General features: G+C 35.6%; 1 protein-coding gene across 2 annotated transcripts in view; it reads left to right on the top strand.

Moving 5' to 3' along the window:
- GRXCR1 (glutaredoxin and cysteine rich domain containing 1) overlaps positions 1-24739 on the top strand; it is a 374604-nt gene that overhangs the window by 208333 nt on the left and 141532 nt on the right. Inside the window, exon 1 of one of the 2 annotated variants that reach the window (XM_017544907.2) lies at positions 18992-19943. The exons of the other annotated variant lie outside the window; for it this stretch is intronic. Coding sequence (XP_017400396.2) covers positions 19542-19943 — 402 coding nt within the window. The 5' untranslated portion in view covers positions 18992-19541. Of the gene's footprint in view, positions 1-18991; positions 19944-24739 lie in introns of those variants that run through there. 2 annotated transcript variants of the gene reach the window in all.

Raw genomic sequence — 24739 nt, 5'->3', positions numbered from 1 at the left:
AGGGGGAAACTTGCTAAAGTCCCACATCCTGACTCAGAGTCAGTATTTTAATGCAAGACAGTTGGCTCCTGAGTTCATGGCTCTTCCACTGTGCCTCACAGACTAGATGCTGCATAAAGTAGATTAATTGATTCTGTCTTTGGAGAGCTTTCAGACTAGAACACATGAAACAGAAAGCTTTGTAGAACCTATAAAATTCTGTAATTCTGCAAAATACTGACCCAGTGCTGGAATATCTGGAATACAGGATGAGACCCTAATACCAAGCTTGTGAACACTAAGAAGGCACTGTGAGTTGGAAATCAAGAAGGGATATTAACAAAATAGTCAAATGAGAGTCTAGATAAGAAGAAATGCAAGGACATTGCTGTGGTCTGGATGTGAAACAGAAGCCTGCTCGAAACTGGGCATCATTTCTCAATGAAGGTTCATTAAATCCCATGTCTCTCAAGATGTCTAGAGATAAGTAGACTGGGAAACTGCCTTTTACTACAATGGGACTGGAACCAGTAATAGGAATGAGAGCAGGAATCAAGGAATCTCTCTCTGTTCTGCCACTACCCCCTAAACACTGCTTCTGTTTTCCTCTAAATGTGTGCATCTCCCTTTTCCTCTATTTACAAACAACTTTCTCAGTTAATCCATGTACATAGTGGCAAATTATCACTCCAGGAAAGTCCCTGAATTCTAGTGCCCACAGACTGATGAAAACCACTGCATCTCAGTGAAACATTCCCTGAAGAGACAAGCCAATCGATTAGGATATGGTCAGAGGTTCCTGGAGGTCAAGGTAGGTTCTGTGACCTCTGGTTACATATCAGGTGATAAATGCACATACTCTCAGGAGGGGACATGGTATAGGAGGCAAATTGAGATATTTGCTGTAATTGGTATCAAGCCAAACTGGGAAGCTAGAGATTTTGTTTTCATGCTTCTGTTCTTTTCTGGTGTGTCTGAGGCCATTCGGGAATCATCACAGCCTACCCCAATCCATTTGGCTGCCAACATTATCCCCTCTTTGAAAATTATTTTTTTCTCTCATTAAGAAGTTTTGTGGGTGATCATTTTGCAAAGCTGACTTTTTCAGATTCCGTTTTCACCACCTGATGTGTAAGACACAGCATATGAGAGCTATTTGGAAACTAAAGCAGAAAATGAATGCCAAATCTCATGATCATAACTTTGTAATGAGTTGAATGCCACCTGGATAACTTAGTAGAAAATGCTTCTTAAGATCTTCATCTCAACTGTGCTTAGTCATCTTCTAGATTGCAGACCATCACTTGATGATCTTTGCAAATTTCTAACAGAAATGAGAAACACAAATGGAGGAAAAAACATAAAGGTGACAGCCCAGTTTCTATGACCTCTCATTGACACTTCTTTGGAGTGTATGTCCTTTGCAGGCTGAGCCTGGACAGTCTTTGATCTATTTTGAACAGATGCCTGTAACAAAAAGTTAGCTGGGTTTTTGGGACAGCTAATGTCTCCACAGTCTGTAGAATGTTATTAAGGCTTGATTGCAATCTCCTGACATGATAGAACTGAATTAAAGAACAGGAACTGCCTGCTTGGCAGCTCTGAGAGCAATTGGAAAGCTCAGAGAAGGCACAGCATTAAAGAAGAAAGAACGCTGACAGAAGCTGGGCAGGCAGACAGGGCTCTTTAATTCAAAAGGGTGGATGTTAATTAATTTATTTGGGGTGAGGGAGATCTGATTTCTAACCAGACTACAAGCTGTTGCCAGTGTAGTTGAGGACAATGTCCTAACGGCTGTAGGAATATCATACGTCGTCTGGGTGGCTGACCTCATATCATATCCATCTTCCTGTGTCCAGATTAACCATGCGGTGGCAGTTGGACCTGCACAGCTCATTTTTCTTACCCTTCAATGCTACTTTTATTTTACGTGCCTGTCTAGTTGCTTATCTCTGCCCCTAGCTTCAACAAAATTTCCCTGGAGCCCCAAAACATGGCAAGTGAAAAGAAAAACAAACATAAATGAATTGGAAATTGTCACTCCTGCTAGAATGGAATGATTTTAAACATATGAAGTCTTAGCTCTTATACTTCTAAGATAGGTCAAATGCTACCCAGAAAAAAAAGGCTAGGCATTAAAATTCACTGAAGAAAATATCAGGCTCATGGTGTCCTGATTTCCTGCCTGGTCCTCTGCTCTTTCACTGCTGTGAATTATTTTCCCTCAACTCCATTGTTTCACCTAACAAAGGACAAGTCTAAGGATGTCCTCCCACATGCAATTCTACAAAGGCATTTATTATAGTAATTAATTTTTCAAGGCAAAAAATAGCGTGATGTATTATGAAATACAAACAGAAATGTATGAAAGTTTTGGAGTGATCTTTCAAAGCATTTTGATGTAGTGGAAAGAGCACTAGTTTTGGGTACAGAGAATTTGGTTGAAGCAAGTGACTTAAAAAATTTAAGCAATCTTGTACATGTTTGTTAAAAGTCATCAATCTGTGGCATTAAAGGGTGGATTTTAATGTATGTAAATTATACCTATGTGACTAGAAAAATCCAAGGAACAACTATGCTTTGTTCATTAAATATAAAAATGATACATGCTCATCTGAAAATACAGAAAAGCACAAAAGTAAAAACTAGCCCTAACACTGCAACCACAGGTAATCACATGTTTATTTTCTGAGCACAGTGGGGTAAATTAGTTGTACATTACTATTGATGGAAAATGATCATTTCTGGTCCATGGAAATCCCCCTGTTGTCCTTCATTCTCTATTCTCAATCCTATTTCTCTCCTCTATTTTATATGTATCTACTGGATACACTTTGACTTGTATTAAACTTGTACAATATGTGATATTGCTTCATATATGAATCTGTGTAGATGAATATTTTTATTCTATGTAGATGATATGTTATTGCCTATAAAACCAATTTTATTTCTAAATTATTTTATTCAATCCTAAGAATTAAGGATTTATCCAAGTTTAAGTAAATTTAGCTTATTGAATCCCATTTCTACAAAGCATTTTACAAATATGTTGTTTATTAGGTTCCCACACCCCACACAATATTGAAATAAGTATCCTCATACGTGTTTCCTCATGGTTCTGTGAGACAACTTCTTTGGGTTATACACCCAGGAGTGGCATTGCTGGGCCATGGATACAGAATGTCTGCATCAGTGTACACGTCCATCAGTAATTCGGGAAGATTCTCTATTCTCCAACACTTAGGTATTTAATTGGCTTTCTCTATGTATTAAAAAATAGAAATTTTCCTTTTATATGATTTACTTTTAAAGCTCTTTTACTATGGACATTTCTTCATGTTTTAAAATAGCATTCTAATATCTATATTTAAGGCCAGACATTCATTATTGTACTGTCATCATTTGTTTAACTGAGATCCTTTTTGTTACATTTAGGTAAAATATACTTCTAATGTAGGATATAGGACTACAGTTAAAGCAGCATAATTATCAAATTAATAATTAAATAATACTTGGACATGGGTAGGGATCCACTTTTCACTGATCCTGGAGTGTTTCTAAGTATAAACCTTTACTTAGAGGAAATTAATGAAATGTTGAATGAAGTAAGAGAAATTATTCAATAAATAAAATGATGAACTAAAAGGAAATAAAAACTTGACTTCCAGAGCAATTATGTACTATGACAGTCATGTTGTTGTGCATACATTTAGTCAATGAAAGTAAAAAAACAGCTACGAGGAATATCATGTCTCTTATGCAGAGGGAGACCAAATATAAATGCCTTGACTCATTAGCCAGAATTACCTTATAATAGAATGAAATTTTAAAAATAAAATCCTTCAATTTTAGCAATATGCTAACTTTTCATATGCTAAACCTCCTTGCTGGTTTCCTTATGTAGTTTAGGGAACTTAAGCCAATATTCACATTTCATTTCATTTCATAGTAGGTCAATATTTGTAGGTGTTTGATGTACATGTTGATGGTTAATCCCTTCTCTTATGAAATCTCTGATATAAATCTTTAAGGGCTATGATGACACTTTTAGACCATCAATAATTTTCTAGAAATTGACTTTGGAGAATTCAATATTGAGATGTTGAACAAGATATCTCTATGAAGAAAGATTTATCTTAGCATACACAGATTAAATAGATTCACATGCTTAGATTAAGAATTGTTCTTTAAAAGAGCCTTTAACATTTAATTTTAACATTTTCTATGATATAGACTACAGAGTGATATATATAAAAGGAATTCCAAAAACTCAAGTGCACGAAACAAACAAGATAAGGGTGTTAATTATAATTCCTTTCTAAAATGTAACTCTTTGCATTTGTCTAAAATTTAGACTTTTGTGGGGGATGGGAAACTTCTGAAAAAGATGAAATATGCTTCCATGAAAATATTATTTTTTTATGATAGGATATTATTTGCTATGCACTATGCTTTGCATCAGGATAATATAATTTATTTATGAAGGACAATTTACATTCCTTCACAAGGGGGCTGAAGGCAGACTGTAGACTAGGAAATGTCTCATTCTTTTAATGTGTACTTTCTTGGAACAAAGCGAATCATTTTCTATGAAAAAACACTATTTTAAGAATACCACCATTTTAAACACAAATGATTCAAGATAGGCTTACAAACTTTTGGAGGTTAAAATATCCATGTTCAAATAGTTCTGTGTTTGTGTTTGAACTGCACGATGACCTGAAGAGGAAAAAGCTGAGCAGGCTACTTTTTGGGTGGGTGAAAATTGGCTTTCTTCACATACATATGAGCAGGGCCAAGGCCATGCTGGATACATGAGATGAGCTTACAACATATCTGCTGAAGAAATGAATGGGTTGAGAAATTAAACAATTGCAATTGTAAAGGGAAAAGTGAAAAAATGAAGATTGATTTTCTGACTTTTTGAAAGGTTACTGGCATTCAACTTCAAGTCAAATGCTCCATTTATATAAAACACAGACTGGTAGGAAACATAATAGCTGGGACTAATTTTATCTCATGGTGCCCCACTTTCATCAGTCTTGAAAGTGAATATGTTAATATGTATCTCCTATCTTTATTTTTCCTGTGTCTCCTTATCTCTAGTTGTTTCATAATTTATTTTTATGTTGCTGTATAAACTACCTCATATGCATTTTTGTAAGCTTCTTTTAATCCCTATCAGAATTGGGCAGAGTAAATAGGAGTATAAATAATCATAGCTGTTTTGTTTTAAATTAGTTTCCCTATAAGTAAGCCTTCATAAACTCTTTGTTAACAAACATTTGTAAACTTGTATGTAATGTCGTTATTAACATTCTCTCTGTGTATTACTCAGTACAATTTTAAGTAAAATATAAGGTTAGTCCCCCCATTGTAAGTCCACAGTTAATGTGATCCTGGAGATCCTCATTCTGTTGGTCCATTTTAGTGTTAGTATGTGACACAAACATTTACTCCTAGTTTTCCCATCTATAAAACGTGTATTTCATAATTCCCTATTCTCAGGAATATTATGAGACTAAATAAAGTGACAGGCATTGTTCTTTGTCTATTTCACCTATTTGTTCTTTTCCATCCTCACCCCTGCCGAAAGGGATTCCCCATACAATAACACGTTGCATTTATGCTGTGAGATGTGATCCATATTGACAAGACTTGAGCCCATTCCTGAATAGGGGTGACTGGAGCCAAATGCAGTGACTTTGACCCACAGAGCGGCAACCAAATGGAGCGGGGGCCCTGGCAGGAGGACAGAGAGGCAAAGAAGGAAGAAAGTAGCAGGGAGAAGGAAATCCTGAATGCTTCCCCAAGGCTGGTTTTATTGGAGAGAAAGATGACCCTATGGAGATCACAAAGGAATGGCCCATCATCTGGATCCCAGTAGGTTCCTGATGATATGCTACTAAAAATGTGCCCTTTCTGGGAATAAAATTATTTATTGCTGGTCCCTCTGGATGCAGCATGGCACTAAATAAAAATTATATGTGTATAAATATTGTGGCATATACCCATGTTTCATTGAATCTAAGATGCCATCAGCTGGAAGATGCATCCTGATTTTATGAACTCCTAAGAAGGACAAAACACTACTAACTTAACTATGAGACAGTATTTTATTATCACTTGAAATTTTTATTTTAAACATTGGGAAAAAGCTCTTCTGAATGTGTTTATACATAGATTTCTCTCATTTATTACCCTTCAGCATAGCATATATATAAAGGCAAATAGTTATAGAATAAATTGATTCAATGTTCCTAAATGTATTCACATTCAGTCTGAGTTTTCTGAATCATTTTTCCTCTTAGAGTTATTGACGTGTGTGCTATTTCACTCAATGCTGTCGGTTCTTCCTGCAATTGAGGGCATTGATGATGCATCATTCCTTAAAATTGTGCTTTGCTATTGTTTCTAGACTCTTCCTCCAAGCCAGTGACATCCAGTCTAAATTTTAATGTGCAGGCAATAACAACTATTTCATGACTGTCACTGACTGATCTGAGGATCAGGTGCACACCAATTTGAGAGATATTAAAATGTAAAGACAAAATGCGTGGTTTAAAATTGATAAAATATGGCAATAAATACTCAACAGTGCTAAGAGCATCAGGATCCTCCTTTATGTACCTGAACAGCATTCTAGATTGAGCTTTTCACATGTATATGCTGGAGAATGTATGTTGCAGGATTCTATAGCCTGGAAGAACAAATGATTCCTAAATTACAATGGCTCTGAAATTTCAACTGACAGATGGCAGAGCCTCAGGTTCCTCAACTCCAAAGCTTCCATGATTTCAGGAAAGGGAGAGTGCAGTGAGTCTCATATGGAAAAACCGCACAAAACCCCATGCGACAGGTTTTCCACGTTTGGTTCATGCTTAGCAGTACCCACCACACCTGGAGCTGCCTAGATATGACTTATGGATGTTAACTGCTGCCTCTGGCCCTTGCAAAGCTACAGTGTCCATGCCAAGTGTGCTGTCTTCTAATGCTCCCAGGGATCGCTAATCCCCAGTGTGTCAGAGGTATAGGAGTTTTCATACAGAAGTGGGGACAATGGTCTTCTCCTCAACTCCTTGTTTTATTTTATTCTCTGGGTCTCAAAGCATCAAGACTTATTCCTAGAGTTTATAGAGTCTTCCAAGGGACTCTAAATTTCCAGCTGCAATCTTAAGGCTTTAAACCATTCCAAGATTCCAAGAGGGAGACAGATTCATCTTCATTATTGCCTTGCACCCCCCCATCTGAACTCATCAATGCCCTCTTTGCTTCCCTCCCTGACCCTGACAAAATACAATAATGCTATTTCTGCCTTCCCTCCACGAATACTTCCTTTAGCCACAACTAGGAACGCTACCTGTATATTGCCATTTGTGCAAAGCAAAAAGGCAGTGGAGGTGTAATGATTTATGTCCTATTGTGCTTGTGTTTAGCCCAACAGGAATGACCTTTTACTCAATTTGCATTCATTTCCCCTTCTTTGTAATGAATTTTAGATTATAAACTACTTGACAGCCAGCATTTTCTCAAATATCCTTTATGACTATTTTCTAATGGTGAGCAGTTAACATAAACAACGAATGAAATCTACTTAGTTTCTAATATGACTGATATATTCCTACTATAAAAGGTTCTATTTGTGGCCAGGCATGGTTGCTCACACCCGTAATCCCAGCACTTTGGAAAACAGAGAAAATCAAATCACTGAGATTATTTTACAGTTCCAAGTTTACATATGCAAAGATGTGGAAACTGTAATAACTCATTTTCCAAGAGGCGCTGCAGGGCAGATAAAGACATCTTAATGTTCTTCAAAACTCCTCTCTTCAGTGTGTAACTGGAACTTTCAAGAGTTGACTGAAAGCCATGGTTTCTTGGATGATGTGCTTTTCCAGGCACAGAGCTCATAATCAATATTTCTTCATACTTTCTCTTGAGGAGAACTTTCCTCTCACTGGCCTCTTCTGGGCACCTCTCATGGGTCTCTTTTGCATGCTCTCAAAAAAACTTTCTCGTTTATTTTTAGAGTTTAAATTGTAATTCTGCCAGAAAAAGGAAGACATCTCTTGATCTCTAAATGAACACAGGTTTTCCCTGGCTTTTGTTCCCTGTTTTCCCTCTGTTTGCCAGTTTTAACCTTCAGCTCGTACGTCAGAATCAAGTCCCCTGCTACCTTGGCAACGATGATAGGATAATAGAATTAGAATGTCCCAGGGTGCCATTTTAGCATCATGCTCTTTCAAGAAAAGAAAATCAACATAATTATGAAATATAATTTATGATACTTTAAAGGCACAGTGTCTACTAATTTTAAATTTGTGACATTTATTGAGAAAATATAATATATGTTAAACTTTCAGTGATTTTAAAAGAAATTCAGCCACAGCAATGAAACAAGCTTGTCTTAGGGTAAGGATTTCTGTATCATGTATTTTCCAGTCAGCTTTGTGTGTTTCTCTTAATATTCTACTTTTTCATCAATTTAAAAAGTATGATTCAGAAAACTTTATAAACAGGGTAGCCCCTGAGAGTATTTCCATTTTATCTCAGTAGCTGTGAAAATTCTTAAGGATATTTACACTTTCTACAAGCACATTCTCACTATAGAGAAAGAAATTGACTTGACTCTCTAGGGATTTAACGCTCTCAAGCTACCACCCTTGGTACTGACTTTCTTTTGAAATCTGCTGTTGATTTGAAAGCTGCTTTTCATTTCCTAGGCTGACATTTCTAATAATGTGACTCTCCTTCCTTGTTCTCTTATTTCTATACTGATTCTGGCAACATCTCAAGAATAAACCCCAGTCTTCATGATATATAGTAGGATATCTTGAATATCTCTGAGTCTGACTTAATATTTCTTGTGCTTTATTCATTAATCATTATTCCTGAATGACTTGTTCATTCACCATATCTGAACTTCTTCCTAGTCCATGGAAGTTGTATTTACTATTGGGATGTGTTCCAAGTAGAATTTTGAGAGGCAAACTTACCATGTGGAGTATGAAAATATTCACAATTCCATTCATTGATCATCTCTTTATTGCAAATTAAGAGATGTCAAATCCATTTACTAGTACCAATATACTAATATATTGGAGTAATAATGCAGTTATTTAAAAATGTTTTTACCATAAACATATTTATGTCTATATAGCAATAATCTAAGAAAGACATAAAAGATATGTTTCTTTTTTCCTTCCAGTTTGAAGAATCTAAGCCACAAAATACATGAGAACTCTTTCATGTTTGAGAATTATGCTTGGGCGTGTAGCTACTTTGCGCTAAGGGGGATGGATATTTAAGCCACTTGGATAATATAAGTTATACGCAGTCAAGTTTTCAACACTGAATTAGGTACGCTTCACTCCTTGCTCTTTGATTTTTTTTTCCCCCTGGAACTTGGATTCTAGAGGCAGAGTTTGCTATTTGCTTTGTAGCATTCATAAATTTCTAAAGGAGTGTAGGTGGTGACTTTAATGGGACCAATGTTATATGACTCAGCTATTTTGCCTGACAAGTAAATAAATGGTATTTCTCACCTAGTAAACTGGAAGTAAGACAGAAAGAGACAGATGTAATTATTTCCCTTCCTCTTAAGTGTGAGGTCAGTTTGGTTCTAACATTAAAATCTAACTTAGTTCATTTTAATTCAGAAAACATTTTTCTAAGCACTATTTAGATGCAAAACACTCTCCAAAATACAATGTAGGATTCAAAGATGAAAATGAACTGTAAAAGTCTACTTTGGGGAAGCGGTTGCTTAGGGGACTCTTTATTGATCTTCCTTTATTTGTGGTTGTGTTAATTTTTACAGAATTTAAATAATTAACTAACAGAATTGCTGACTGCATATTATATTCACTCCGTGGCAGCCCCTTCCCACTCAGGTTCCACAGTGACAGCATATAATCCAGCACTGAAATTCTTAGCCCCCAGCACCGAATTTCATATCTAGTACTCAGCACACAGATATACAGAGTGAATGAGGCTGTGGCTAGCTGGAGCACTTCTCTAGGTGCTATGTGATGATGGACTGGTTAAACCTTGAAGTCCTAAAATCAGACCAAAAACAGGTAGAAGTGTTTTTGTTTTTGTTTGTTTTTTTTTTTTTTTTTTTTTTTTTTTTTTTTTTTTTTTTTTTTTTTTTTTTTTTGAGACAGAGTCTCACTCTGTCACCCCTGCTAGAGTGCAGTGGGGTGATCTCAGCTCACTGCAAACTCCGCTTCTCGGGTTCAAGAGATTTTCATGCCTCAGCTTCCCAAGTAGCTGGGATTACAGGCATGCACCACCACGCTGCCTAATTTTTGTATTTTTAGTAGAAAGGGGATTTCGTCATGTTGTCCAGGCTGGTCTTAATTTCCTGGCCCCAAGTGATCTGCCTGCTATGGCCTCCCAATGTGCTAGGATTACAGGCGTCAGCCACTGTGCCTGGCTAGGATTGTATCTTGATTCCCTAAGTTAATTATGCTCACCCAGCTCCATTATTAACACTGTCCTCCAGAGAGTGTGTGTATTTAGTTACTTTAGGAAACTGATTAGAGTTATAGCTATTGCCTCTTGAACGTTACAATAAGCACTTCGCATATATCATTACGTTTAATCCTTCCAAACTCTAGGCAATGGAAAGTACGACAGCACAAGTGAGGAAACTAAGGCTTAGGGAGGTTAAGCAATTTGCTCAAGAACTCTCAAAGGGCGGCAGATCCAAGACTGAAACCCTGTATTGTGTGCACACATAGCTCCCATTCTTAACCACTCATCTATAAACTAAGAATTCATCCATCTTTCTTGTTTTGACAAAGGTCCTGTCTCCAAAGAATATGTTTTTGAATGTATTTAGCTTCTTTCCAGATTAGAAATTCTCTGCACTTTAGATTAACAACTGAGCTGTGAATTTTGATTTATGAATGCATATAAATTAAGAAAGGTTAACTCTTCCATAAGCTACAAAGTTTCAGAAAAAGCTATTTCCCCTATTCTGATGGCTAGTATGTCTTTTTTCTTCTCTAATCACCAGTGTAGTTAGAAAATAAAAATTTATGAGTTCTCACCATCCATACAGAAGTTGTGAGGACAGCACTTGGGGAGTGAGTCATTACTGCTTCTTCAATGACAAGTGTTGCTGGAGAGAAGACAAATGCTTTGCCAACTGGCAGAGTTTCTGCTTCACTTTCTTTTAATAATCAATTCTTAATGTTTTCAAGAGCAAAAAACAAAATAACATGATACATATAAAGTAGTAGCAAAGGGAGGAATGTTGCATACATTTAATATAACTCAAGGGATTTAAAAAATTATACGCCAAAGCCAGGAAAACAGTTAAAATTAGATTAGTTATTATCATGCAATATGATCACACACAGAACAGTATTGGGGGCAATATTTTAGAGATGAGATCAATGAATAATCATATTTTGATGCATATAAATAATCATATTTTCTCTGCAAATAAATAATTAGATATTCTTATTAGAAAATTGACACCAACAAGAAATATCCAAGTTTAGGTCTAGCTGCTAGGTTACTGTTTACACTGAGAATTGAGGAAAAGATACTTTGTAATCTTTAAATTCATCTTTAATAGTATTTTCCAAAGTAGTTGTAGTTTGATTAAGGTAGCATTCTACCCTCTATCTAGCTTTTGGAATTCGCTATTTTAAATAAATAGATGTCCATTGGTGTCAAACCTACCTTTAAATATTTCTGTACTGGTACTATGACTTAGAGCTTTTTTGTTTTATATTTTGCGGGGTTATATAAATTAAGGATTAGTTTAGAAAGGAAAAATCTTTCTGATCTTTTCCTGTCTTAGAAGAGCTTTGTAGAATGAGAGTCATACTTGTCTTCAGCCACTTATCTTTTTTTTAGTTTTTTGAACAAATCTCCTGGCTTTCTGCTTCAAGACCTTTGTATATACTCTTGCAGCTAAGAAATTATGTCCAAGTATTCCTGCCCACCTCTTAAAGTTTTACATGTTCAAGCTTTTGTAATTTTGGTAGACACCAGGTTAGTATTTCCTGTTCAGAGAGGCTTACTATGTCTACTTAAAGTATGATCTTTTATCATTTCTCATTTTATCCATTCTTTTCTTGACAATTTTTGTAATGATTTTTATTATATCTTTATTTCTTTTTTTAATGATACATATATTTGTACATATGTTGGGGTATATATGATATTTTGTTATATGCATAGAATGTGTAATGATCAAGTGAAGCTCTTGAGGCTGTCCATCACTTTAAGTATTTATTATTCTTGTGTGGTAGGAAATTTAAAGTCCTCTCTTCTAGCTATTTCAAAATATACAGAACACTGTTGTGAACTATAATCACCCTACTCTGCTATCAAACATTATAACTTATTTCTTTTATCTAACTGTATGTTTGAATCTATTAACCAATGTTTTTTCTCCTCCCCCTTCCACCCACCCACCCTTCCTAGCCTTTGGTATCTATCATTCTACTGTACAACTCCGTGAGATTATCTTTTTTAGTTCTTACATATGACTGAGAACATTTGATATTTGTCGTTCTGTGCCTGGCTTATTTTACTTAATATAATGACCTCCAGTTTCATCCGTGTTGTGCAAATGACACAATTTTATTCTTTTGATGGCCAAATAGTGTCCATTGTATCTTTATACCACGTTTTCTTTATCCATTTATTTATTTATCCATTTATAATGAACGTTATGTTTATGTTCATTAACAATGAACACTTAGGTTGATTTCATATCTTTGCTATTGTGATTATTGCTGTAATAAACATGGGGGTGCAGGCATCTCTTTGACATGTTGATTTCCTCTCATTTGGATAAATAACCAGCAGTGCTGGATCATATGGTAGTTCTATTTTTAGTTTTTTGAGAAATCTCCATATTGTTTTCCATAATGGCTGTACTAATTTACATTCCCACCAACAGTGTATATGTTTCTTTCCTGAATCCTCACCAGCATCTGTAATTTTTTGTCTTTTTGATAATAGCCATTCTAACTGGGATAAGATAATAATCTTACTGTGGTTTTCATATGCATTTCTCTGATGATTAGTGTGGCTATTACCCCCTTGTCTGATAAATAGTTTGCAAATATTTTCTACTGTTTAACAGGTTGTCTCTTCACTCTGTTGATTGTTTTCCTTTGCTGTGCAGAAGCTTTGTGATAATACAGTCCTATTTGTCTATTTTTGCTTTTGTTGCCTATGCTTTTGAGGTCTTAGTAATAAAATCTTTGCTTAGACCAACATTCTGAAGTGTGCTTCCCATGTTTCCTTCCGGTACTTTTAAAGTTTCAAGTTTTACGTTTAAGTCTTTCATCCAAATTGAGTTGGTTTTTGTGTATGGTGAGGGTTGGGGTCCAGTTTCATTCTTCTGCACACAGTTTTCCCAGCACCGTTTACTGAAGAGGGTGTCCTTTCTCTGAGGTATGCTCCTAGCATCTTGTCAAAAATCAGTTGGCTGTACATATGTACATTTATTTCTGGGTTTTCTATTCCGTTCTATTGGTCTGTGCCTGTTTTTATACCAAATACTATGCTGTTTAGGTTATTAAGCTTTGTAATACATTTTGAAGTCAGGTAGTGTGATGCCTTCAGCTTTGTTCTTTTTGTTTACGATTGCTTTGTGTCCTCTTCAATTTCTTTCATTAGTGCTTTGTAGTTTTCCTCATAGAGTTCTTTCATCTTCTTGGTTAAATTTATATCTAGATATTTTATATTTTTATAGCTACTGCATATAGGATTTCCATCTTAATTTATACTTCAGCTAGTTTATTATTGTGTGTAGAAATGCTACTGACTTTTGTATGTCGATTTTGTATCCTACGACTTTACTGAATTTATTTATCAGATCTTAGAGTTTTTGTTGGAGTCTTGAGGTTGTTATAAATATGAGAATATGTCACCTGCAGAAAGAGACAATTTGACTTCCCCATTTCCAATTTAGATGCCTTTCATTTCTTCCTTTTGCCTGAGTTCTCTGGCTAGGACTTCCATATATGTAAAATAGGAGTGTAGAAATTGAACATCCTGGTCTTGTTCCAGATTGTAGAGAAAAAGACTTTCAGCATTTCTTCATTTGGTATGATATTACCTGTGTATTTGTCATACCTGACCTTTATTATGTTGAGATATGTTTCTTGTTTGCCTCTATTGTTGAGAATTTTGATCATAAAAGGATGTTACATTTTATTAATTTTTTTCTTTGTGTATTGAAATGAACATGATCTTTGTTATTCAGTCTATATATGTGATATATCATGTTTATTGATTTGCATGTTGAAGTATTCTTGCATTCCTGGGATAAATCCCACTTAATTGTGGTGTATTATCTTTTTGATGTGTTGCCGAATTTTCTTTGCTAGTATTTTGTTGATATTTTTGTAACTATGTTCATCAGGAATATTGGCCTGTAGTTTTCTTTTATTGTTTCATTTTTACCTGGTTTTAGTATCAGGATAATGCTGGCCTCATAGAACAAGTTAGAGAGAATTTTCTCCTCTTCACTTTTTTTTGGAATAGTGTGAAGAGAAGTGATGTTTCTTCTTTGTAAGTTTGGTAGAATTTGGTAGTGAAGCCGTCGAGTCCCAGACTTTTCTTTGTTGGGAGACTTTTTATTACTAATTCAATCTCATTGCTTATCATTCATCTGTTCAGGGTTTCTGTTTCTTCCTGATTCAATCTTGGTAGGTTGTGTGTGTCCAGAGAGATACACATTTCCTCTAGGTGTTTCAGCTTGTTAGTGAATAGTTGTTCATAATAGTCTCTGAAAAATCTTTTGCATTTCTGTGGCACCAGTTGTAATGTCTTCTTTATCATTTCTGATTTTGTTTATTAGGGTCTTCTCTCATGTTTTGTTGGTTAGTCTAGCCAATGCTTTATTAGTTTTATTTATTTGTTCCTTTTTTGTGTGTGGGTTGAGACAAGGTCTTGCTCTCACCCAGGCTGGAGTGCAGTGGTGTGATCACAGCTCATTGCAACCTTGAACTTCTGGACTCAAGTATTATCTTCTTACCTCAGCCTCCAGAGTAGCTAGGACTACAGGTATATGCTACCATACTTGGCTGATTTTTAAATTTTTTGTAGAGATCCGGTCTTGCTGTGTTGCCCAGGATGGTTTTGAACTCTTGGGCTTAAAAATCCTCTCATCTCAGCCTCTCAAAATGAGAGTGCAAGAGAAATTTTCTTCAGGAAATTAAAAGTGCTACTCTGGTGAACACGTGAATGATAAGAAAACAAAACAACCTAATTGCTGATATGAAGAGTTTGAGTGGTGTGGATAGAAGATCAAACCAACCACCACATTTCCTTAAACCAAAACCTAATCCAGAGTAAGGCGCTAACCTTCCTCATTTCTATGAAGCCTGACAGAGGTGAGGAAGCTGTAGAAGAAAAGTTTGAATCTGGCAGATGTTAGTTCGTAGGCTTAAGAAGCTATTTCCGTAACATAAAAGTACATGGTGAAGCAGCAAGTGCTAATGCAGAAGCTGCAGCAAGTTATCCAGAAGATCTAGTTAAGATAATTGATGAAAATGGCTACACTGATGAACAGATTTTCAATGCGAATAAAACAGTCCTCTATTGGAAAATCATACCATCTAGAACTTTCATAGCTAGAGAGGAGAAATCCTTTCAAAGCTTCAAAGGACAGGCTGACTCTCCTGTAGAATCTAATGACTTTAACTTGAAGCCAATGCTCATTTATTATTCTGAAAATCGCAGGACCTTAAGAATTATGCTAATCCTACCTGCCTATGCTTTATAAGTGAAACAACAAAGCCTGGAGGACAGCACATCTGTTTACAGGATGGTTTACTAAATATTTTAAGTCCACTGTTGAAAACTACTTCTCAAAAAAAAAAAAAAAGGATTTCTTTAAAAATATTGCTGCTCATTTACAATGCACCTAGTCAGCTGAACTATTGGAGGTATATATAAGGAGATTAATGTTTTCATGCCTCCTAACACAACGTCTATTTTGCAACTCATGAATGAAGAAGTAATTGGAACTTTCTCCTTTTTTATTGTTTGGAGACAGGGTCTCATTTTGTCACCCAGACTGGAGTGCAGTGTCGTGATCTTGGCTCACCACAGCCTTGACTGCCTGGGCTCAAGTGATCCTCCTGCCTCAGCTTCCATGTAGCTGGGACTACAGGCATGAGCCACCATGGCTGGCTAATTGTTTTGGTGTTTTTTTGTAGAGATGGGATTTCAGGGTTTTGCCATTTTGCTCAGGCTGATCTTTATCTCCTGAGCTCAAGCAATATGCATTCCTCGGCATTTCAAAATGCTGGGATTAGATGTGAGCCACTGTGCTCAGCCTAATTTGAACTTTCAAGTCTTATTATTGTAGAAGTACATTTTATAAAGCTATACCTGTCATAGATAGTGATTCTTCTGGTGGCTTTGGGCAAAGTAAATTAAAAATTTTTTGGAAAGAATTTGCTATTTTAGATGCTATCATGAACATCTGTGATTTATGGAAGGAGGTCAAAATATCGACATTAACAGGAGTTTGAAAGTTGATTCCAACTCTCATGGATAGCTCAAGGAGTTCAAGATTTCAGTGGAGAAAGTGACTTCCGTGTGATAGAAAGAGAAATAGAATTACAGGAGAAGCCTGAAGATGAGACTGAATTGCTGCAATCTCACGATAATACTTGAATGATTTAGAAGTTGCTTCCTATGCATGAGCAAAGTGATTTCTTGAGATGAAATCTACTCCTGATGAAGATGCTGTGAGCATTGTTAAAATGGCAACAAAGAATTTAGAATATTACAAAACCTTAGTTGATAAAGCAGCAGCAGGTTTAAAAGGATCAGCTCCAATTTTTAAAGAAGTTGTACCATGGATCAAATGCTGTCAAGCAGCATTGCATACAACAAAGAAATATTTTGTGAAAGATTATTATTGTCTTATTTTAAGAAATTGCCACAGCCACTTCAGCCTTCAGCAACTACCACCCTGATCAGTCAGCAGCCCTCAACATTGCGTGAAGACCCCTTATAAGCAAAAAGATTATAACTTTCTGAAGGCTAAAGAGGTAGCATTTTTAGCAATAAGATATTTTTAAATTAAAATATGTGCATTTTATTTTTTTATTTTTTACATAGGTATACACATGCTATGGTGGTTTGCTGCATCCATCGCCCAGTCATCTACATTAGGTATTTCTCCTAATGTTATCCCTCCCCAATCTCCCAACCCCCTGCTATTCCTCCCCAGTCCCCCACCCCCCAGGCCCCAGTGTGTGATGTTGCCCTCCCTGTGTCCCTGTGTTCTCATTGTTCAACACCCACTTATGAGTGAGAACATGTGGTGTTTGGTTTTCTGTTCTTGTGTAAGTTTGTTGAGAATGATGGTTTCAACATGTGCATTTTAAAAAGACATAACAGTATTGCACACTTAATAGACTACAGTATAGTATAAACATAACTTTTACACGCACTGGGAAACAAAAAAATTCATTTGACTGTTTATTGTAATATTTGCTTTATTGCAGTAGTCTAGAACTAAACCCACAGTATCTGAGATATGCTTGTATTCAGTGTTGGCACTGGCAAGAGTACAGTAAAACAGTCACTCATATACTAGTAGAAGTGTACAGTATACAATTTGTCTTCAAAAGCAAATAACAATTTTTATCAAGAGCTTTAAATTTGTGAAAATTCTTACCCCATTAATTTTTCCCAAATAAATTTATGCTAAACAGCCAGATATATGAACACTGATTTTTAAGCAAGTATATTATTTACAGCATTATTTTACTAAATATTTTAAATAACTCAAACATCTAGCAATCCAGAAAGAATAAAGTAAAATACAACATGGCCATCAGGAGGTTTTTTAATACACACATTAAATTTATGTTTTTCGGAAATAATGGTATAGGAAATGATCCCCTTTATAAGGTTGACCAAAAAAAAAAAAAAAAAAAAAAACCAAGACACTAAATAAATATAATATGCTTTTATATATGAGAGCATATTAATCAGATTCAGTAATGATATTTGCTCTAACAAACAACTCTTAAATTTTAATCTCCATTGCTTAACACAATAAAGGCTTATTTTTTCTCATGACATCATCTAATGTAGGGTGGTAGTGGTTGTTAATTTCTCTGTAACCCTGACAAGCTCAGTATAGTGCTTCCAGATTGCTCTGGGGTCACGCAGCTAGCAGCTGAGGCAGGAAGACAAATAGCATAGACAGGGCAGGCTCTGTCTCAGCTGTCTTGGTGCATAAATGATGCATCAGTTTTGCTCACGATCATCATCAAAAGCTAAGCACTTGCTGCCTTTTCCCTTAAATGCAAGAGTCTGGGCAATCTGGTTTTGTGAGCTGTGGAACATCTCTGCCATACACCCTGGAAAAAAATGCACAAAATTATTAACATCTCTGATGAGATTTTTCATGATTTTATTTTCAACTTCATGATATTATTTTCTGAATTTTATAAAATAATTGCAAATTAAGTTCATATTGAGACCAAAACCTTAACAATTAAAATCCTGAAGTGCTTTGTGCAGGTCAGCTGCTTATCCTCCCTCAGGAAGTGCAGACAGCTTGGGGCACGCACTATAATGTAAATTTCAATATGACCTTATATCATAACAGGTTCCTTAGGTGCTTGCCAAAGTGATAGAAAATACTCTGAGCACAGCATGAGGAAGACCTTCCTCTACGCATGGGTGATTTGGATATAATATATATCACTGCTGATCCTGGATTGCTTTGGCTGATCTGGCTAGCCTGGAGGGATTTTCTATTCTTCCCTCACTGTTGCATATATATTCTTTCTGAAACCTTTCCTCTGTCAAAAAGAACAACGTTTTCTACTAGCAGAAGGCGGAAAAAAACAAAGCAAAATTCTGTGTTTTCAAAAAAGCTAAAAATAGCATTTTTGTTAACAAGTTACTCTTTAGTAAAACTACTGGAACATGAAGATAGATGCAAGTTGGACATTCATCTTATGCAATGTAAATAAAATCTAATAGATGATTTAATAAGAACTAGTATTGATAGCTCTATGCAGGCATGCAACATGTTCATTGCCCTTCTGAAAGATCATTCAGTGTGAGTGAAAAAGAAATAAGTACTGTGAGAAAGTTATGACTTCTCTTATCCTATAAACTTGATTCCACATTAATCTCTGACCTCTGCCTTCCACAATGACTAGTAGAGACATATCCACTGCTCAGGTCCTTTTCAATGCTCACCATTGACTTCAAAGTTCAAGCCTTTCATTTTCTTGCCCCATACTTATTTTCTGTTTCGCTGCATGCCACTTTCTTGCACTTGTCCTGTTAAAGAGTCCGCCATGGCTATTTAATATTTAAAGGCCGGGATCACTTTGCAGGTTTTAGTTTAAAAGTAACCATAGCACACACCCACACATTCATTATTAATTGCAGAGACTCACTGTAAGTCCTTGGGAATCTTCTTTCCTTTCGATGTCAGTTTCACAGGAGTGCTGCCATCTCTAGAATTGGCTCTGATACTGCTATCTGGAGAGTGGACTAGTGCAATAAAAACGAATCCAAAATGCTATAAACTGTTCATGTGGGTGGAGGTGACCATGCTGAAAAGGGAGATGAAGCCAGAAAGTGACAGGCCACGGAGAGTCCGGTTTCGGATAGCATCCTCTCACAGTGGGCGAGTTCTGAAGGAAGTGTATGAAGATGGGCAACCGTCAGGCTCTCTGGATTCTGAATGTGCCAGTATCTGTGGGATAGTTGGACTAAGTGATTCTGATGGACAGCAGAATGGCCACATAGAATCAGAAGGTGATGAGAATGAGAATGACCAGGATAACCTGCTGGTGTTAGCAAGGGCTGCTATTGAGAAGGGTTTTGGTACAAGAAGAGTCAACATTTTAAGCAAAAATGGCACAGTCAGAGGTGTCAAATACAAAGTGAGTGCGGGCCAGGCTCTGTTTAACAATTTGACCAAAGTATTACAGGTAAGTCATCGCTGTTTCCTTCTGCTTTTTGTTCCTAACTCACCATCTAAACACCTCTCAGTTCTCCAGTTAAAGCAAGGCTCTCTTATTTGCAACTCCTGCATACTTCATGAGACACTCCTCCACCTAAGATACAGTCCTAATAGCTATCAATTAAAAATAGGATCATTATGCTTGGGAAAATAGACTGACTTCTCAAAGCCAAATTTGTAACATGTAAGTGGTCTTTTCTGCCAGTGTGTGATGACTAAAATAATATATCTACTTCTTTGCTAAGGAAAAAGAAAAATGATGGTGTTCAAAGCATTTGAGCAAATATTAGAAGCTAACTTCTGGTTTATTATCCTTGAAATACCAGTGTAGTATTTATCATTACTCATGTAGATGTTTACACCAGAAAAAGTTGAGTGCATGCATTCAGTAAGGTTGGGTTCAACTGGAATGTTGTACAGCAATAAAGACTAACTTTAACTTTCTCCCATTCCTGAGGAGGTTGCAGTCTTCATCCAATATCCATTTCTCTATTAATTTTCCCATAAAATTCTAGGATGATGCTTGAAAAAATACTCCTTTATAAATTTACAGACTGAGTTCCAGATTTTATAGTTAAAAATTAGCCATTAAATGTAATAGATTCTGCAGAGTAATATAGAAATGTATTATTCAGGTATTGGGGCTTTTGATAATGATCTGATGTTAACAAGTGTTTGAAAGCATTGGTAAAGCAATTTGTTTTTTGTTAAAAACAGATATCATTATGTCAGGAATGATTGCTCTCATTAAGGTAGCCAATATTTTCATTGTAATTCCTTTTTATATTATTCTCAATTTTTAAATAAAATGATCACTGTCTCTACATTATATACAAATGTGTAAGTGATGGAGAGAGAGGATTTCCATGAAGGTACTTAAATATTTTTTATTTCAAAGGAAGTATTTGAAAATATCACATCAGGATGACTTAAATCTTAGTTTTAGTTAAAGGATAAAAGCAGTGGAGAGCAAAGTTTCTTTTAATATATAGTACTTACTGGTAAAGAATTTTACATATTGGGGTGAGGTTGGAGACTGAAAAATCAGAAACTGATGACTATGTTCTACTAAGTCATGAACAATCTTGTATCAGTGCCTAGAGATGTGATTATTAGGTTATGATAATCTTAGTGGCCACTGAGTTTCACCAAATGCAGAAATTATTATTGCCAAGGAGTAGACCAAGATTTTTTGCAACAATTGTTTTAAAATGTTTGTATCCAGTATGATTAACTTAGTTTGTCATTATTTGAATTGCCTTATGATTTGAAGGGTTGTTTACAAAACTACCAGTTTTAGTACTTTGATTGGCATCTGTTTATTACAATGTCCCCCAAAATTTATTTTTTATGATGAAATATCTTAAGTCTTTAAAACCTACAAGAGAAAAACTTTCTTCTCCCTATGTGTTTACCCTGACAGTGCTATAAACTCACAGAATTCCAAAATCAGTATTTTAATACTAGATTAGTTTACAATATTTACCTGTGTATTTTTCTTTGCATAATTCTAGGGCCTCATTTTGAGAAAAAAAAACAATAAAACTGTCTTTTTCTAATAATTTAGCCCCATTCCATATACTCCCTGTTTTAAAGCAATAAGGAGCAATAAAGATTATTAGCAGAGGTCCTTCAAAGTCTTTGGTACTTAATCAAATCCACCCCCACCCAGCTGCCCACCAATCTGGTCCTTTCTTTATAATGTTGGCAAAGTAATCAGTCTATGGTAGGTATTCACACATTTGGCCATTATCTTTAGTTTCTTCATCAGCAGCAGCATCTGCATCATGTGAATGTTCTCTGGTATCTCCAGGACAAAACATAAGTTAAAGGAGTGACTACACTTCGATCAGGGCTGCCAGTTGCATTATCGCCCAAGGTGCTCCATTCACCGTTGTCTGCATGAATGGCACCCATTAAAGTTGTGCAATACAACCTACCCAACATTATGTAGAGACCTGATGGATGCCACACTTTTTAAGGGATGTGTATGTCATTTGGGGTAATGTACATCTTAGGCATATGGCTTATGATGATAGTGTATGTTCCCATAGGCATTCCACAGAAAAGCCCCAGGGGCTAGAAGCAGAAGTTATTATTCAGTTACTCCTATATCCTCTACCAGATATGACTTTCCCCCCTATATATTTTCCATATCTCTTGAAAAGTAAGGAGTAAATTTGACTGATGTAACTTAGTAATTTCCCTCGAGGAGGAAAAAGTGAGCAGTTGGTGTCTTGGATATTTGATTAAGGTTTCTATGCACAACCAATTCTTATTGAAGCAAAGAACTCTGAAGAAACAGTGAGGCTTTTCTTTTAGATTTAAGTTTTAAAACCTTAAAGCACTTAACCTTAAACTTAAAAGAAAACCCTAAGTATAAATAAAATCTTTCAAAGACCTTGTGAATCACTTACCTCTTCTGTATTAGTTTTCACTCTTTTATCCCTGTCTCGTAAAACATTGGCACATGTCTCGCAAAAATTTCAGCTGCACAGAAAGAAAGTCATTGCAATGTTTGCCTTAAAATGTTCTTACTTCGTAGTAGCACTTGCTTAGAAAGTTGTCTATTAAAGGAATATCAGAATGAACTTCATTTTATTTGTTAATTAGCTTACCTTATATAATCCTGGGTAATTGAGGATGTACAGTATTAATCAAGGTAGTTAAAGGTAGTGATGAACCAGGAGGCAAAGAGCAGACTGTCACCTGACTGCTCAGATGGGCGTTGTAGAGGGTGGTTAATGGTGAAGCAAAATGTCTCTAGCTGTTCCAGATAATGGCTCGTTAGCTCCAGGTGGTTGAATTTGCCAACTCCCCCAGAGATAACAAGAATACAGATCTGGAGAGAGGCCAATTTGGAAATCTGAAAACCTAGAATCTAGCCATGACTGTGGCCTGGAAATAGGCATTTACTAGAATTTTGTTAGGTTATTCTTACATGAACCAAAGTGTGAGAATCATTGACATAGAGTGTAAAAGGAAAATTCATCCAGTTCCTGAGGGTAAATAAAAATATTAAGGTTCCTTATCTCCTCAATATTTAATAAAGAGAATGAATGAGATATACAATGATTTGTTATTTGTTCTTTTGATCAGGTTAGATTATCAGAAAGATTTTTCTGAGCTAAAGATGAATAAAGATTATCCCGACAGCCATGTTTCCTATGGATATTCAAGTTTATTAATTAGTTAATTTGAGAACAGGTCCAGAATGCCTCTGATGTAGGCATTCTGTTTTTAATACTCTTTAATAAATTCTGCTCTTAGACTATCTCTATCTAGATACATAATTTTATTCCTCATTACTGGAGCATTTTAGAAAAATTTTTTATTTTCTTGCCAGGCATGGTGGTTTATGCCTGTAATCCCAGTACTTTGGGAGGCTGAAGTGGGTGGATCACAAGGTCAGGAGACCGAGACCATCCTGGCCAACATGGTTACCTTGTCTCTACTAAAAATACAAAAAATTAGCTGGGCTTGGTGGTGCACGCCTGTAATCCCAGCTACTGGGGAGGCTGAGGCAGGAGAATTGCTTGAACCAGGGAGTCGGAGGTTGCAGTGAGCTGAGATTGGGCCATTGTACTCCAGCCTGGTGACAGAGCAAGACTGCGTCTCAAGAAAAAAAAAAAGAAAGAAAAAGAAAAATTATTTACTTTTTTAAAAAATTAGCCATTGTTACTTCATGCTAAACAAATTATAAAATCACCATATAGCTCATACCTCTCAGTACATAGCTGACATGATTGGATTTGAGATATACTTTGCTCTTAGCAGCAAAATAATTCTAAATTCTTTTAGGGTGCATCAGTGATGCAGATGAGTAAGGCTGCTTATTTTTGCTAATTTATTTTTACGAGATTACATTTCAGACAGCAATTTTTCTTGACCTTATCTTCAAACTATGTGAGTATACTCTGTTAGAATATTCTAGTAACAGAGTAATTTCCATAATTTTAATTCCTTTTTCTTCTCCAAATTTGAAATTACTGTGTTAGAGATAAATAGGTGCAAAGAAGGAAAATAATTACAACATATACTATAATTTGGCAGCTCCTTTCTAAGAATTTAAATTAAACAAATAACCCCTGTCTTTGTATGTACCTGCATATTTCTGGTTAGTGTGGTCATATCTATAAGCATTCTAATATTTTAAGACAAATGAAATAAAAATAATATGTTTGTGGAAAAACCTAAGGAGTCACCCTAAGAGATTTTGGAAGTAAGAACAAAGTATATCTCAAATACAATGGTGTCAACTGGGTAGAGAGGTATGAGATATACGGTGATTTTGTAGTTTGTTTAGCATGAAGTAACAATGGCTAATTTTTAAAGAAAGTAAATAATTTTTATAAAATTTTCCAGTAATGAGGAATAAAATGTTATTTTGCATTTTATCCAGGTATTTCACATAAATCACTTTAATTAATTTTACCCAAAAGTTTGTAAAGTGAACAGAAAAATTGCTATTATGTCTGTTTTTAGATAACTAAGTGTTAGAAAAATCCAGTCTCTGGCCCAACGCTAGTAATACAAGAACTCTGCCTTTTGCTCTTTTGGCTTTCAAAAGTGTAATACTACATGCAGAATCTCCCAGCTTTACATTTTGAAATGTCATGATGACAAACATGTACTAAGACTAAACATATCATGTTATGATATAATCTAGCCTTTTGAAATTTCAACTTTTGGTTAGCAGGTTTTACAATTTATTATTTATTGAACATTTGATCTTCACCTGCAAAAGTTTTTTTTTTTTTTTTT

The sequence above is a fragment of the Cebus imitator genome, unplaced genomic scaffold (genome assembly GCF_001604975.1).
Source record: "Cebus imitator isolate Cc_AM_T3 unplaced genomic scaffold, Cebus_imitator-1.0 Scaffold173, whole genome shotgun sequence".
Lineage (NCBI taxonomy): Eukaryota > Metazoa > Chordata > Mammalia > Primates > Cebidae > Cebus > Cebus imitator.
The sequence above is the reverse complement of the archived record's forward strand: the minus strand, read 5'-3'. Positions and strand labels throughout refer to the sequence as shown.